Genomic DNA, 18,582 nt, shown 5'->3' with positions numbered 1-18,582 from the left:
AAATGAGTATAATGGATGCTCAAAGTAAAGGATGCGTTTTTTTGTTGGTTTGTTTTCTGTTCATCTGACGGATCAGTAGAACGGAAAACGAAACCGTGGTGTGAAACCTGGTCTTACTAAAATCCAGAAGCAAGTCACCCAGCAGAAAACACATCACACAGTCTTCTGTTTCGGTCTTTGGTTTCTCTAGGTCAGTGATGGCTAACCTCCAGCACTCCAAGCTGTGGTAAAACTTCAACTCCCAGCAAGTTCTGACAACAGTCAAGCAAGTGTGCATGCTGGGAGTGGTAGTTTCACCACAGCTGGAGTGTCGAAGGTTGCTGATCCCTCCTCTAGGGGATTGCAGAAGAGAGCATTTCCTTCCCTGCTTCCCATCAGAACTGTCACTCAGACTCCCAAACGGTAACGCACCTGGTTATTCGGTGTCATACAACCAACTACATAAGTAGGAGGCTGCGTAAACCTTCCCAATCAATTTTCTTTATTGCTCCAGTGCGTTCACAATGAAAACCAAAGCGACTTTCCAATAGCTCTCGATTAAATATATCCTACTGTTCTGTGCCTACAGCACCAATACAGGGCTTTGCGTCTCCATGGTAACACAGGTTAAACACATCCTGTATACCCTGATCATGAAGTCATCTGCCCACTACTATATAAACATTTCCGTACACAGATTTTTTTTTTACATCTGTAATTTTTTAATTTTTAGAACGTAGACATTTTTTTCCGCCTCTACGTTTAGCCATTCTGAATGGTTTAATTGGCCGTCAAGGGAAACGTTTTCCTATTACATGGAGCCCTATAAATTATAAATTGCTATTATTTTTTTCAGTGCATTCTGGCTGAATCTATCGTACAGCCATCCAGAAGATACCAGAAGGTAAATCTTCCAGGAGACACCAGCACTGAGTAGAGCAGCTTCAGGATGGGCACAAGCTCATTTACACATTTACAGACGTGGCGGGGAACATCTGAAGCATAACCCTGTCTGCTCACCTTCAGAAATGTTAAATAAAAAGAAAATCTCAATGCTATTCACACCCTCGGTATGAAAAGAAAACCAGTATTCCTGGCATCTCCTCTGGGGAAAACATCAGCATTGTTAAAAGAAGAAAGCGCATACAATATACATATACAGAAAGGAGCTGTTGACTAGACTGTATATTGCCAAGAGTTTTCTAAGCACCCGTCAGGTGATGCATATTTAAGGAGGACGCTCAATATCACCATCTTTACTGGGACACAGCCAGACATTTAACCTGCTCAAGTGCTTTCCAGGAGTAACTGAAGCTACAGATTATATCCATACATAATCTAGATACAGGACCAGTCACTTAAAGAGGACCTTTCATGGTTTAGTATTAATTGCGATAAATACCTTTACTTGTTGCTGCCACCCTGCCTAACTTTTTTAAATAACGCTCCGGCGCCCCCCTGTAGTTTTCGCGCTCAGTATGCTAATACTGAGCATCGGTACAGGGAGGAGGAGACGCCAGGTTTCTCAATGGGCGTCTCCTTCTCCCTGGCTGTGCCACGATCCAATCACAGCGGAGAGCGCCACAGCCAGGGAGGAAAAAAACAAAAAAACTAACTCACCTTCTCCCTGGCTATGACACTCTCTCCGCTGTGATTGGATTGCGGCACAGCCAGGGAGAAGGATACACCCATTGAGAAACCTGGCGTCTCCTCCTCCCTGTACCGATGCTCAGTTATAGCATACTGAGCGCTAAAACTGCGGGGGGTGGGGGGCACAGCGGGGTGCTGGAGCGATATTTAAAAAAATAATCAGGCAGGGTGGCAGCATCAGCGGGGGGTACCCCCTCCCCCAAGTAAAGGTATTTATTGCAATTAATACAAAACCATGAAAGGTACACTTTAAAGGGGTTGTATCACTTCAGCAAATCACATTTATTATGTAGAGGAAGTTAATACAAGGCACTCACTAGTGTATTGTGATTGTCCACATGGCTTCCTTTGCTGGTTGGATTCATTCTTCCATCAGGACTGTTAGTGCTTTTTCCTATAGTGAGAAAGCACGACCACCACTGATAAACTGCAGGGTGGTCCTCACCATGGAAACGAGTGGTGAATAATGTGATGGAAAAATTATTCCTGCCAGCAAAGGAAGCAATATGGACAATCACAATACACTAGTAAGTGCCTTGCATTAACTTCTTCTACATAATAAATGTAATTTGCTGAAGTGAGACAACCCCCTTTAAAAGCTATGTATACCTTTGGGGCAATAGTTTTTTATTATTGTACTCATTTTGAGCTAAAAATAATTTTTTCAATTGATCTTTATTAAGAATTTTGAACCACTGTCTGAGTTTCTTCTCTAGTAGCAGGTTCTGAATTTTCACCCTGTTCCATCAGGCAGCTCAGATGGATCTCTGACCTCCCTAAACACTCATTATAGCTCAGTTCTGATCTTGCCTTGCTGATAACAATGTGGCTTAAATAAGTGTTTATGACATTTTAGTAATTTAGAGATAAGATGACGACACAAAGTGAAAGTAATTGACACAGCCAGAAAAACAATTAACCCTTTGTGATAGAATGGCTCATTATTTTTAATAAAGACCAATTGAAAAAATGATGTTTAGCCCAAAATGAGTAAAATACAATAAAAAAAAAAAACCTGAAGGTGTTCATATTTAAGTGATTGGATAGAAAGTTTTCATAAAGTCTTGGTGTCAAAACAGTTATATCTGCTAGGTACAAAGAAATACATTACAGCACATTCTGCAAGTAATAAAAGGCATTACTACTTCTTTCAGTGTAGATTCACTTTTGCTGGGGCTTAAAAAGGTTTTCCAAGACCCATCCTCAGGAGTATCATGCTCAGCCCCATTCACTTTTATAGGGCTGAGCTGCGCCTAGGCCACATGACCAATAAACGTGTCCTCACTGGCGTAGGAAAAGCTGAATCGGCGCAGGTCCAGGGTGTTGGACCGCAACCGATCAGAAATTGATGATCTATCCTGAGAATAGGTCATTAGTATTAAAGTCTTAGAAATCTCCTTTAAAGACTATGAACATCTTCAGGGGCAATGTTTTTTAGGATTTTCTCATTTTGGGCTAAAAATAATTTATTGCAATTGGCCAACCCTTCCAGGGTTAAGTTTCAATCTATCTGCAGACTATTATTTTCTGTTTCACACCAAGTCTCATCATGTTGCTGTTCTGATAGCTGGATGTATAGCCCTCATCTCTGAACTCCTAACAGTTCATTAACACTCATTATAGCTAAATTCTAATCAAACTGATAAGAATACGGCTTGAAAGCGTGTTTGAGAGCTGTCTGGAGTTCAGAGATGAGGGCTTCAGAACAGCAACATGATGGGACTTTGTGTAAGGGCTGTTTCACACCAGTGAGTCCATCGTGGGAATCACACTCCCTGTGTGACCGTGATCCTCCATTGTGGACTTGCAAGAGCGTACGACATTATCATGGTTTATAATGCTATGTGGCTCTACTTAAGACTATATCTTACATCCTGTATTTATCATATATGCTCAGAAGCAGCACAAGTATGGAGGACTCTATTAAGCAGTAATGAGCAGTGTAGCTTTGAATTCAGAACTACGGTGAGCCAGTAAAACACTTACTAGCATCAGCAAGATTTCTGTCTATCTGTATCTCTCTGCAGCTGCTCTCTCCTCTTCTCCCTAGACTTCTATGGGCAAGAATTGTACCCGATGTCTCAAGTGAGCTGATAATCCACCTTTATCCCTGACAAGGGATTTTACCAGAGAATTGACAGATACGTGATAAGAGGCAGGGAGAAGAAAGGAGTCTGATAAGTGGAGAAAGGGGCAATTTCCTTAATATGATATATTACAAAGCTTCTTATCAGCTCTTGTACTTGTGATTTATGGAAAAAGTGAAACATAAGTTACTCTTTATGACTTACTGTATATATTAATTGTGAAATTTTATATACATAACAATCCTAATAAAAACACATATTTAACGCCAGTAAATATAGACAGTATGGAGAACAGAAACTAACCTCAGACAGGCCAGAAACTTTTCCTTTTTCTAATGGTTGTGCGATGGATGGAGTATACACCTTGGAATCTGACAATGGATGTCCTTTCATATAATGTTTTCCTGCTTCAAAAATTTCTACTTCAACCATTTTCCCCATGAATGTTTGTTCCTTCGGGACAAGGACCTTGGAAAAAAACAAATATTACATACGAGAAAAGAAGAAAAACAAATCACTATATATGTTAGTCAATACTACAGTGATAATAATTACAGTGATCCCTCAGGATACAATATTTTCAACATAGAATGCTCTTTTCTGACCCATCGTCATTGAAACTAGACTCAACATACAATGCCTCAGACTGAGATCCAACCAATCAATGACACTTCTCTGGTAAAATAGCTGTATTTAGCAGCTAATCCTGACTGTTAAATGTAAGAACTTGTATTATCTGTCTTAGTTATCTGCTTATTTTTCTTAACTTTTTCTCCATATGCAAATGAGTGGCTTAATGCACTGCCGGCCGGCCCAAGCTATTCAGTGCACATTCGCTTCTTCTGCCAGACTCTCCTACACCTTTTTGATTGACGGGGCCAGGTGAGATGACACTGCAGAAATTTGGCCCTATGAATGTAGGAGAGAGAGGGCTTTAGAGGAACAGGAGGAGCAAGGGTGCACAGAGTGGCTTGGGTCCATCCTCAGTGCATGTAACCGCGCATTTGCATAATTATGAAATGTAAATTTTGTCCAGAAAGGTATCATTTCATTCAGCTGAACTAAATGTACAAGGCATCGTGCCTGGTTTAACAGAGAATTTCTTGCTGACAGACTTCCTATAATAATAACAAAAATCGAGAATAAAGGGGGCTCTTACCTTAAGGCTCCTGGGCCCCTATGTAATAGCTGTAAGAGAACCCCCACCTAACGTGTAATTTATAATACTACTTACATGGCAGAGGGACTACTCAGGCACCTGAACCCAGGTATGACTGCTACATCTGTAATGCTACATAAGCCTCAACCCCGATGATTTCTAACTAGCCACTTAGATCAATTTGTCTATACTTTATAATGTAGACATGTGTGAATGCATAGTCAATCAACCAAAACAATGTGGCTTTAAGAATTATCCCACATGGGTCTGTAGCACAATGGATAGCGCATTGAAATTTTAGATAAAAAAATAATAATCCACACAGCAGCTTTCTATTGCCTTTCTTAAATACATAGTGTTATCAGCTAACGCTGGTAAGGTTTCCAGGAGTGTAATGTAATATAACATTTAATAGATGTAATTAAAAGTGCACTTCAAATTACTATTGTCTTATGAAAAGCAGACTGTAAAAATTAGTGTAATTAGGGTTTAATTTTAAACTCCTCCTGCATATACACAGTCCAAATATGCAGACAGATAAAGTGATGTTAAAGATAACAAAATATGTGTTTTTTCTAAATGTACTTCAGGCACTATATACCTCTCTGTCGCATACAATTGGTGATAGGTGTCAATGTATATGCCTAGTGTATACACTGTACATGCACCACACACATACAGTAAGCATAGCTTATAACATAAGCTAAAATATATATATATATATATATATATATATATATACACATACAGTTGCAAGAAAAAGTATGTGAACCCTTTGGAATGATATGGATTTCTGCACAAATTGGTCATGAAATGTGATCTGATCATCTTAATCACAACAATAGACAATCACAGTCTGCTTAAACTAATGACACACAAAGAATTAAATGTTACCATGTTTTTATTGAACACACCATGTAAACATTCACAGTGCAGGTGGAAAAAATATGTGAACCCCTAGACTAATGACATCTCCAAGAGCTAATTGGAGTCGTGCCAACTGGAGTCCAATCAATAAGATCAGATTGGAGGTGTTGGTTACAGCTGCCCTGCCCTATAAAAAACACACACCAGTTCTGGGTTTGCTTTTCACAAGAAGCATTGCCTAATGTGAATGATGCCTTGTACAAATAAGATCTAAGAAGACCTACGATTAAGAATTGTTAGCATGAAGCTGGAAAGGGTTATAAAAGTATCTCCAAAAGCCTTGCTGTTCATCAGTCCATGGTAAGACAAATTGTCTATAAATGGAGAAAGTTCAGCACTGCTGCTATTCTCCCTAGGAGTGGCCGTCCTGTAAAGATGACTGCAAGAGCACAGCGCAGACTGCTCAATGAGGTGAAGAAGAATCCTAGAGTGTCAGCTAAAGACTTAAAAAGATCTCTGGCATATGCTAACTGCCCTGTTAGCGAATCTACGATATGTAAAACACTAAACAAGAATGGATTTCATGGAGGATACCACAGAGGAAGCCACTGCTGTCCAAAAAAAACATTGCTGCACATTTACAGTTTGCACAACCTGGATGTTCCACAGTAGTACTGGCAAAATATTCTGTGGACAGATGAAACCAAAGTTGAGTTGTTTGGAAGAAACACACAACACTATGTTTAGAGAAAAAGAGGCACAGCACACCAACACCAAAACCTCATCCCAAATGTGAAGTATGGTGGTGGGGGCATCATGGTTTGGGGCTGCTTTGCTGCGTCAGGGCCTGGACGGATTGCAATCATCGAAGGAAAAATAAATTCCCAAGTTTATCAAGACATTTTGCAGGAGAACTTAAGGCCATCTGTCCACCAGCTGAAGCTCAACAGAAGATGGATGTTGCAACAGGACAACGACCCAAAGCATAGAAGTAAATCAACAGAATGGCTTAAACAGAAGAAAATACGCCTTCTGGAGTGGCCCAGTCAGAGTCCTGACCTCAACCCAATTGAGATGCTGTGGCATGACCTCAAGAAAGCGATTCACACCAGACATCCCAAGAATATTGCTGAACTGAAACAGTTCTGTAAAGAGGAATGGTGAGGAATTACACCTGACAGTTGTGCACGTCTGATCTGCAACTACAGGAAACGTTTGGTTGAAGTTATTGCTGCCAAGGAGGTTTCACCAGTTATTAAATCCAAGGGTTCACATACTTTTTCCACCTGCACTGTGAATGTTTACATGGTGTGTTCAATAAAAACATGTTAACATTTAATTCTTTGTGTGTTATTAGTTTAAGCAGACTGTGACTGTCTATTTTTGTGACTTAGATGAAGATCAGATCACATTTTATGACCAATTTGTGCAGAAATCCATATCATTCCAAAGGGTTCACATACTTTTTCTTGCAACTGTATATACACAGTATTTTTGGACTATAAGACTCACTTTTTTTTAGTGGGAATAAATCTTGCTTAAAATTGTCTGCGTCTTATGGTCCACAGTCAGGGTGCTCCAGCAGTGCCAGATCTCACTGACTGCTTCCTTAAAGGGGTTAACCAGGAAAATATTTATATGACTTATCCTAAGGCTAGGTCATCTGTATCAGATCTCACGAGTAAGACTGTGTAACAGTTGAAACGCGTCGACAGATTATGGCAAAGCGGTTTTTAACATGTATCCTTAATAAAGCTGGTCATACTTTTTAAACCCTTTAGTGCTGGATGAACGGTTTACTGAATTTCACACGCAACTGGAGCGGAGTCCTGTCACGTTAATAAGAGCTGAGCTGCAGTAACCCAGCATGGACACTACACTTTGAACGGAACTGTGATTCCTGTTCAATTCAAAGCTTCGGTGCCGGAGGCTGCAGGGAAAAGCTGATCAGTGGAGGTGCAGGGTGTTGGACCCTCACCAATCAGATAGATATTCACCTATCGTGAGGATAATTCATCAATATCAGGAGCCTGGAAAACCAAATTAAAGTGTGTACCACCAATTAGGTAACTGGTGACTACCATTATGTTATGTTTTATCATGTTATACTATGAATATGTATGTATGTATAAGCTATGCTATGTTTTGTTGTGCTGAACCTTGGAATGTATGTGATGAGTAACATGCATTTTACTGCAGGTACTGTAATTATACCTGAATGGCGTTAAGTTAATGTGTTCTTTAAGGCAATATACCTATATGGCGATTGTCACAGGTTGGCTAAGGTCAGGAGTCACATGTCAGGACGAAGTAGCACTCCGAAACACAGATTGCTTTACAAGTGACGGCTGGCTGATTTTAAATAAGAGGAGATCAGAGAGCCTTATGGTCAGTTAGAGAGTGTATGGCAGAGTGATTCTCAAGGTGCACCAGCCATGAGTTAGTTAGCAGTGAGGAGGAGCCATGGTTGGAGGACTAGTGATTCTGAGATCCGATGGGGCAGTTATGGACCACTGTTTATGACGTGGACCTGTTCTGTACTGCTGTTGCAGATTAAGCGCTCACTTTGTGTGTAGACTGCCGTGGATATCACAAGTGGTTCCAGACACACTGCTAGCCTAGACCCAGTAATGTGGATAGGTCTAAAGGCTCATTTACACCAGTAGATAATTGATTTGATCGAGTGACAACGAGCCGTTATTCAAGTTGTTATCGTTCGAACCACAACCCTTTTGATGCGCAGAGTATCATGTAAGTGTGATTGTGTAAGGTTCATCAGGCAAACAGTTGCAGCATTTTCACCTGTGGAAATTCTGTTACACCTGCTGTGAATACACTTTGGGTGGTGGAGACTGTCCTGTCATGGTTGGCAGCTGCCTATAGAGTTATAAAGATTGTTCTATTAATTGTTGGCAGCTACCTAAGCACTTACTTAGCTAGCTGACTATAGAGACTGCTCCATTGCTACTGATAACCAGGATCTGTGCCTCACATATGTGTGTGTAGCAGTCAAGCTCTGTGCTTTGATACTGTGTGTAACCATCAAGTTTGTGGCCTCTATGAAACATTGTAACCATAAGCTTGTTCCCGCAATATGCGTAAACTGCTGTTAAAGTTACAGGGGTTGCAGGGCTCCAGATGGCGACCAAAATGGTCGCCAATGCGACTTAGAATTGCTAAATGGCGACAAGACTTTGTAGTCTTGACGCCATTTGCGCCTAGACCCTCTGCCGCTCTGCCTCCCACACACGAGGAACTGACATGGGACGCGCTGCTGTCAGCGCGTGCCATGTTCTTCTCAACAGCACAGGGGAGAAGGAGGCAGTACCTCCCCCTCTGTGCCGCTGCCACCAATGGGCTGATAGCTGGGACGAGGAGGGGAGGGGCTGTGGCCACTGCACCACCAATGAATATAGTTTATGCTTAATACAAACGCAGGCTGCGCTGCGGGTGCCGGCCATATCCCATACCCGGCACCCAGCCTCTATGACTGCGCGCTGCGATCTGCCGCTATTAACCATGTATTAAGCAAAAACTATATTCATTGGTGGCACAGTGCACCGAACACCCCCCTCCCAACCCCAGTATTATAAAGTAGAATCATTGGTGGTGCAGTGCGCCCCCACCCCAAGTATTATAATCATTGGTGGCAGTTCCAATCGGAGCCCCAGTAGTGTAAGCCTGGGGCTCCGATCGGTTACCATGGCAGCCAGGACGCTACTGAAGCCCTGGCTGCCATAGTCGGCTCCCTGCTGCTGTGTGCACAAAGCACAGAGCAGCAGGGAGAGTATAGAGTCCTATTCACCCTGATAGAGCTCCATCAGGGTGAATAGGACAAGGGATGAAAGATCCCAGGTGCTAGCCCCTAAGGGGGGAAATAGTTATTATATAAAAAAGTTAAAAAAAAGGGTTAAAAAAAGCCAAAATATTAAGTTTAAATCACCCCCTTGCCCAATTTTACATATAAAATCTATAAACAACAAAAAATTACATATCGCCACGCCCAAAAAAGTGCAAACTATTAAAATATTTTAAAAAATCTCCTATGCGGTGAACGCCGTAACAGGAAAAAAAAACAGAAAAAAAAACAAAAAAAAACCATGCAATTTGCCATTTTTTAGGTTAGGACTGTTCTATTATGGTCCAGATGTTTCATAAAATCTGGAATGCATGCGGCTTTTTTGGCGTTTTTTTTTCACGTGGTATCGAGTATCGCAATACTTTTTTATGTTATCGAAATCAAGTCAAAATTTTGGTATCGTGACAACCCTAGGTAAGACGTGTTTTTTTTTTCTTCTTTTTTTATTATACCGTAATTATATGTATTTTAAATTTGGCGACTAAAAATTTTAATTTGGCTCCTAAATTTTTCAGGTTAGGAGCCAATGGCTCCTTGATATTTTTTTTAGTCTGGAGCCCTGGGTTGGCCACCATTTATTACTGGCATCTGGGAACAGCACATACATGCAGTTAGTGACAGGCATTATTAGACAATCGGCACCATTGTCCGATGGTTTAGTATGCCTATGGTTTACCGTATGTTTATTTGCTGGTCTGCTCACCTGCTTCCTAGTGCTGTTTTCTGAAAATAAACCCTGATGGAGTCCACCCATCAGGCTCCATTCACTTACACTGGGGAGGAGAGGGGAACTAGCGCAAGCGCGGTCTGTCCCACTGTAAGGGCTTATTCACACGTCCATCAATCACAGACGTGTGCTATCCTTGTACTCCTCAGACAGCAAACATACCCACTGATTAATGTGTTTATTCACACATCAGAGAAAAAACCAAAGAAACATGCAATATTTTGGTCTGTGATGTGGACCAAACACTCCCACTGTAGTCTATGGGTCAGGGAAAACCACAGACACAACATGGATGGCATCTGTGTTTTGTCAGTGATTTTCATTGACCATTGGCAGGAGATGCTCTAGAAATTAATTTTCAGCCTAGAAGTATCCGTGGAATACGGATGACACACGGAGGGCAAAAAATGGACACATGGACCAAACACTGATTCTTCACGGATGAACCACTGACCGTTTTGTCAAGGACATATAAATAAGGCTTAAGTGAATGGAGGCCACTGATGGATGGGACCCTCAGTGACCATTTTTCGAATGAAGCAATGGAAAACAGGTGAGCAGACTAGCTTGATTCATTTTTCCATCACATTATACAGTTCTCGTTTCCATGGTTATGACCACCCTGAAATCCAGCACCATCTTTTGGAAGTGGCTCCCTACGGGTCAAAGTCCAAAAAAACGGGTTTCTTTAAGACAGGCATGCTCAACCTGCGGCCCTCCAGCTGTTGCAAAACTCATCATCATTCCCTGACAGCCTACAGCTATCATCCTACAGAAGGGCATAGTGGGAGTTGTAGTTTTACAACAGCTGGAGGGCCGCAGGTTGAGCATCCCTGCTTTAAGACAATCAAAAAGATTGGTAATGAAGGAAAGAAAAAGACTACGACAACTTTAACAATTCACATATAAAGCTTATTTGCTGGTGAAAATAATAACATCTAACAAACCACAAAGAATATTTCATTGGACCAAGCTCCTTTCTTTCTCCTTTATATTTAGCTTTCAGAAGGAAATGATTATGGTTTGGGATAAGATAAAACTAAAATGCTAGAGGAATCAATGCATTCGTTTTAGAGGTTGAGATGACCGTATACTGTCATAATTTGCTAGCAAATATCCATCTGATCTTCAAGGTTGTACACATTTTATCATTTACCTGTTCATAGTATCGATTGTGGGCCACATAGTATTGAAGGTCAAAAGATTCCTCCGTTACTAAAACTTGTTGCCTCTGACCAATCTGTAAGAGAAGAAATTAAGTTAATGATAAGAGAGTTTACAAGAACTATTGTCAAGTAGGACATCAAGGTGTAACCATACAGGCAGCACAAGACATACATCAGGAAGGTGACAGAATGTGCATAGTAGTGTAATTATGCTGCAAAAAGCTACTACACCAACCAAATATTTATCGATACAGCGTGATGTGACCCATACAGCAGAATGTAAAGTATCAGGTGGCTGAACCAGGTACTGTATCAGGGCTCCAGTGCTTTCATCTCTGTGGCTAGTTTTACTGGCTATTAAATTTTTCTCTGTAACCTGATGGACATATTTATTTCATGATGGTGTTCCAGCAATAACCACCACAATGTATCCCTCAAACAGTGATTTATAGCCATGCCTAAAGAACAAGGTAGAGTTACGAGATGCTGCACAGTTCTTCAGCATTTTGCATGAAACTCCATCAAGTATATTGACAGCTGAGTATTTATCTGCTAAAATGGATACGGTGTTGGGATTAACCCACTCAGATGTTAGGGGCATTGTTTTCATTTTTCTTAAAATAAGGTTGTAAAATGGGTTAGAAAGATCTCTTATGAAGCCCAAGGGACAAAGGGAAGGTCAGTGGACAGAAAATAAATATTCATATATACTCGTGAATATAAATGAATATATATATATATATATATATATATATACACACACACACAGGTATTGTATTTTTTATCTTCTAAGACGCAACTGTCCATAAGACTCACCTAGATTTTAGAGGAGGAAAATCGGCTCAGAGCCCTGATCAGACCACCAATGTTAATAAGATCCACAATCAGACATTCAACGCTCTTCCTGCCGCACTGTGACCAACCTCACCTAGCGCAAGGTCAAAGAGTGTGCCAACGTCCTCATGTCACAGTGTGCGGCCGATGAAGACCAGGAAGCAGTGAGTACAGAGGCCGCACAGGGAGCGCTGCATTCAACGCTCCCCATCATCCTTCTGTACCAATGAGCATTTCCATAATGGAAACACTCATTAGTATTTGCCCCATAAGACGCACTGACATTTTTCCCCCTCTTTTAATGTCTTAGAGACAGAATATATACATGCACATACACACTCATTAGCCATAAGCAGCAAGTAAAGAACAGTCAGTTGTCGAAGTTAATATTCTGGAAGCGAGAAAACAAGTTTAAGGATCTGAGTGACTTTGTCAAGGATTAAATGTGCAAGCTAGACTGGGTCAGAGAAGTGGTCAGTACCTACCAAAAGTGGTCCAAGGAAGGACAACCAGTGAAATTGGCACAATGGGTCATCAGTGCCCAAGGCTCAATAGTGCGCATGGGGGGGGGGGGGGGGGGGGGGGGAAGGGAGGCTAGCCTGTTGCACAAACTGCAGAAAAAATAAAGACTGGCTATAATAGAAAGATGTTAGAACACAGTGCATCGCAGTGCCTATGTTGATCGCTGGCCTGCAATAGAAACATGAGGATCAGAACTGGACCATGGAGTAATGGAGGTAGGTGGCCTCTTTTCTTTTTGTTTATATCATGTGAAAAGCTGGTGATGTGCGTATGTCATTTACCTGAGGAACAGAAGATGTAATATGGGAAAAAGGCAAGCCAGTGAAAGTAGTGATCATTTTGGGCAATGTTCTGTTATGAACCTTGGTTCCTGATAATCACATATATATATATATACCACCTACCTAAACATTTTGACAGTGGTATTCCCTAATAGCATTTGCTTCTTTCAGTAGGAAAGATACACCCTGACACCCTGTAAAAATTGTTCAGGAATGATTAGAGGAACATGACAAAGAGATCAAAGTCCTGACTTTGCCTTCAAGTTCTCCAGATCTCGATATGCTAGAAATCAAGCATAATAAGCATAGATACACAGAGGTTCTGACTCAAAACTTACAGGACTTAAAAGAGATGCTACTAACATCTGGGTGCCCAATCCCACAGGGCACCATGCATCAGCAGGTCAAAGATGTTCTGATGGCACAAAGGAGGCCCATACAATACCAGGTAGGTGATTTTAATGTTCTGGCTGACCGGTGTGTGTATATACAGTATTTATGTTAAGTCCCTATAAAGTGTCATTCAGAACCAAAATATATTTTACAGCGAGCAGCACATGCAGTAGATGAAGGGCCTAAGAGCACTCTCCACTGCCAGAAATAACATCAATATTAGAAAATGTATCTACTCTTGTGAAATGTATACCCACTACTGCAGCTCAGGCAGTACGGGATTACATAGCCTGGATCATACCATTCAAGATTAGCTGTCTAGTTCAGCCCTCTGCCCGAGATCAAAAGCATTACAAATTGCATATATTATCTGAGCAAGTACAAATGTATTCAATTAAAGCATGCAATACCTTTTACAATGGTTGGAGGCTATAAAGTTTCATATGCAGGATTATCACACCGAGCACAGGCCTTGACCTCACAATTCATAGACAAGGAAATATTTTTCTATACTGCCGAGCCTCTATACATTGCTGCCCTCTATGGCTTTTCTAGGGCTGGCAAATTGGATCCATCCAAATAAAAACAAGCAAATGCTTCATAAGATGACTGTGCTTGGTAGGAACGTGACTTTAGATCATATTCGTTTCCCAAAGCTGATGTGTATTAAATGTAATAGCTAGCAGACCAGCAATGTTATAGTATTAAGCATTAACACAGCAGCACTAAACCAAATATAACACAGACGTGGCATTAGGACAGAGGACTAATAGAGTGCAATAGCCATGTTACACACTGGATAGAGAGACATTAATGACCCATGTCACAGCGGTCATGACATTTATAGGTGCAACATCGTCCTCATTAATTGTCCCACCACAGAGGTCCACATAGTGAAAAAACACCGGCAACAAATCTGCAGCAAAATCTGTGGATTTGACACACACTCACCACATGCATTTCAAAGGGTTGAAATCTACCAATGATTTAAAATCTGCACTGCAGGACTACACTATCTCCACCATGATGAGACTTTTGCCGCTACTGCTTGCACAAAACAAGCAGCATACCTGCATACTTCCCAACCCTCACGGACAGTCCCGGATTTCTGTTTCCTTAGGAGCGGTCTCCCCATGCTCCACAGCGGGCATGCTGCGGTCATACATAGTACCGCTGGGCTGTGTGGAAGGTATGTGCAGGCCGGGGAATCAGCCTACCCTCCTACACAGCTCAGCAATGCAATGTATGACCTCACTGTGCCTGCTCGGGAGCGCAGGATGTATTCCAACCATTGGAGGAACGCCTAGGTCAGTATGTCCTTTTAGTTGTAGAAATAGAACTAATAAAAGGGGGCACAATTAGGGCATATCTACTGAATGGTGGGGTACAATTATGGCATATCTACTGAAAGGCGGGGTACAATGAGGGCATAACTACTGAAAGGAGGACATCATGTGGGCATAATTACTGAAAGGGGACACAATGTAGGCATTACTAGTGAAAGGAGGGCACAATGTGAGCATAACTACTGAAAGGGGGCACAATGTTGGCATTACTACTGAAAGGGGGCCACAATATGAGCATAACCACTGTGTCACTGAATGACACTTATTACAGTGCTACACATGCATGTGCAATATATGTAGTAACTGAACCCTAAAAAGTGGGCATTACTACAGTAAGCGGGCATAGTGTAGATATAACTTCGGTGTGGGGGCACTAAGGGGACTGGGCGAGTATAGATATGCATTGGGCGGAGTTAGAGGTGTGGCTTAATATTATAAAATATGCTGCAATTGTCCCTCCTTGTCATTTCAAAAGTAGGGAGGCATGTATCTGTCACATGTGAACATAGCCTGATAGCACTATCCAGTTTGGAGAACGGCCTCATCTGGTGGTAGGTCTCCCTAATTCAGAATACTAGGTTAGGTCACTATGATAGTCTTTCATTGGTATAAAACCCATCTGTACATGAACCTTACAAGATTTAAGGGGTCAGATATAAATACCGGCATTTTAGATGTCAGTCTTAATAACCCTGTGCGCTGGCAGCGGTTCTGGCGAAGGTATGAAGACGTGTAGGCCTATACATAACTTCGGCGCGTCTACGGCTGGTCTAAATCCACATCCCTTGCTGGCTTAAATTCAGGCCATTTTCTGCTGGCCCGCCCCCTTTCACGCCCCCATTTTTAGACCTAGCATGAGCGGAAAAAAATTGCAGCACGAATTACCTTTGCACCGCAATCTGCGCCAGAAATACATTAAAAAATAGGTGAATTTCTGTTAGTAAATGTCCCCCTTAGTGTCCAGGATTTGTTCAAGGCTCCAACGGCACAGACAAAGACGCAATCTAAAAGTCACCTTGGCAGATGCTTTAGATGAGCTGTGCCAGCGTTAAGACGTGACTTCCTTCACATGTAGAAGGAAGAGCCTGAGACTATGTGCACATTATGATCTCTCGAGCCAGCTGACAGCCTAATATAATATGACATCTTTCAGTTGTATGTTATACAGGACGGTAATCTCCATCCAGGGTTCATTCAGCACTTTCTGCCTGGCTATGTTCCCAGAATACAGACACCTACTATACATCAGCGCACAATCCCAGATGTGCCAGTGTTGAGGAGATACAGAAATCATTGCGATAAGGAATTTTATCATATGTTAAAAATGTACATCATACAATCCAATGATACTGACCGGTAAAGATGTAAGGCGATATCACTAGAGGCAGGGACCCGTCACCTCTTCTGACATGTCTGTTTTATTATCTACATGTATTCCCAATGTAATAATTCTGGAGCATCTATTCCTATGGCTATGTTGTATTGTTCCACTATTATTCCTGATAGAAGTTTAGGAATTAATTACAAGTCTGCAATAAAGGTCCATCTGGGTGTTACCTGCTGGGGGAGGGAGCTTCCCTGAACAGTCTGACATTATCCAATCAGTGCTGCCAGTTCCAGACACCCCCAACTGGTAACAGTCAGATGGACCTTAACTGCAGACTGCTGGCAATTCAATCATAACTCTCAGAAGGAATAATAGAGGAATGAAAAATATTATCCATAAAGTCAGATGACATGAATGGTCCTCCTTTATCACGTCACTGAATGACACTTGTTACAGTGCTACACATGCATGTGCAATTTATAAGATATTGGAGAATGGTATACCGTTTATATAACATTGTACATAGAATAACATTTATTAGCCAAAACTAGTATATTCCTGTAACTGCTAGACAGAAGGAGTGATTAGATAGAGATAGATAATTATATACTTTAGATAGAGATAGATAGACAGACAAATATTATATTATGTATTTTTCGTGTAACTGGCCATAACTACCAGTAAGGAATGATTGGCAAAGGTTGAGGCTAACAACCCTGTTCCTCCCCTCTTGGTAGGAGTGGGCTTGTCTTGCTTCCTGCCAGGAGGGGGAACTCCTGTTGAGCTACAGAGCAGAGAGAAAGCACACGTCTGGGCTCCTGCTCCTGTTACAGATTCTCCACAGAGATCAACAAAATGGAGACTCAAGTTAATCCTTGAGAAGACAATCATCTAAGACATTGCTGGAAGGTGAGGGACTGCGACTAAGACACCCATCACCCAGACTACTACAAGGCCAGTAAAGAACTAGTGCTAAACTCCGTCAAACAACCTGCCTCCATCATCCTTACTGGTGCCAGAAGACTGCACTTCAAGTCTGCTGATATTGGATGTATCTGAAGTTCTGTTGTATGTTGCACTTAAAAAAAAGACTGTTATACGTTTACTTCTGGCCTCATTCTTCAAAACTTAATTTCCACTGTACAGATCCGCAGGGAGAAACGGTCTGAGGGAGGACACTGTGACACAACCACTACCACTCCCATCCTCTGCACCGGGGCCCTTCTGGGGCTCGCTGCAGACAGACAAAATAATAATGATATAAACATTAGATAGATAGAGATGAGATAAATAGATATATGATGGATAGATAGATATGAGATCGATATAGATGGACTGATATGAGAAATATCTATATCTCATATCTATCATCTTGCCTTTCTAGCTATCTCATATCTACCTAGATATGAGGTATATAGCTAGATAGAGGAATTATAGCTAGATTAGACAGATAGGATATAGATAGATCGACAGAGAGAGATATGAGATAAATAGATAGATGTGAGATATACAGATAGATAGATATATAATAGATATGAGATAGATAGATAGATAGATAGATAATAGATAGATAGATAGATAGATAATAGATATGAGATAGATAGGTAGATAGCTAGATGATGGATAGATGATAGATATTAGATAGATGACGTTAATGGACCGATACGAGAAATATCTATATCTCATATCATTTCTTGTCTTTCTAGCTATCTCCTATTTATCTATCTAGATATGAGATAGATAGCTAGATTAGACAGATATGAGATAGATAGGAGATAAATAGATATGAGATAGATAGATATTCTCTGCAAACATATGCCCATATAATCTGCATACACACACACAAGCACAGAACTCCTCTGGCAGCACAGGCCGGGCGCTGACTGTAAATAACGGATTCAGTTTGGGTGAAATAAATTCTATTTCAGAGCTTAATAAATAACCCACTTAAGACAAGTTTTGCCTCCATCAGCGGAATAGTTGAGAATGAATTGCTTTCCCCGATTCACCTTACACATAAATAAGACATCGGCAGGCTGTTTAGGGGAAATGAAGAAAGACACGAAGCAACAGCCTCATATCTCTGCGGCAAGATGGTCTTTCCAAAGCCATTGAAATTAAATCTTCATTCTCCCCAAACCCCAGTACACATGCATGATGCAGGAATTAATGGTAGCGCTACGCAACAGATGGATCCCATGCAGGCAGTCGCCCTTTTGCCATTTGCTGCTCTGGTTTTTGGGTTGAGTGAGCAGGATGGATTAAGTACAGGGCTAGAAAAGTTACAGACGGGCAGGCTCTAATGGTGCCAGATTAGCATAAGAAAAGAGAGCGCCTCAGTCTTTCAGCAGTGGGCAATGCATCTCATTAAAGTGAACTGAATAA

At 41.3% G+C, this 18,582-nt stretch overlaps 1 protein-coding gene across 3 annotated transcripts in view; it reads right to left on the bottom strand.

The window, feature by feature from the left end:
* The window catches only part of CDKAL1 (CDK5 regulatory subunit associated protein 1 like 1), a 963,682-nt gene that overhangs the window by 65,192 nt on the left and 879,908 nt on the right, over positions 1 to 18,582 (bottom strand). For all 3 annotated transcript variants that reach the window (XM_040432802.1, XM_040432800.1, XM_040432801.1), the window contains 2 exons: positions 11,485 to 11,568; positions 4,020 to 4,184 (listed from right to left, as the gene is read on the bottom strand). In XM_040432802.1, the coding sequence (XP_040288736.1) occupies positions 4,020 to 4,184; positions 11,485 to 11,568 (249 nt within the window). The remainder of the gene's footprint in view (positions 1 to 4,019; positions 4,185 to 11,484; positions 11,569 to 18,582) is intronic.

Source organism: Bufo bufo, chromosome 5, assembly GCF_905171765.1.
Source record: "Bufo bufo chromosome 5, aBufBuf1.1, whole genome shotgun sequence".
Classification (NCBI taxonomy): Eukaryota; Metazoa; Chordata; class Amphibia; order Anura; family Bufonidae; genus Bufo; species Bufo bufo.
This window is presented reverse-complemented; position numbering and strand designations above follow the sequence as displayed.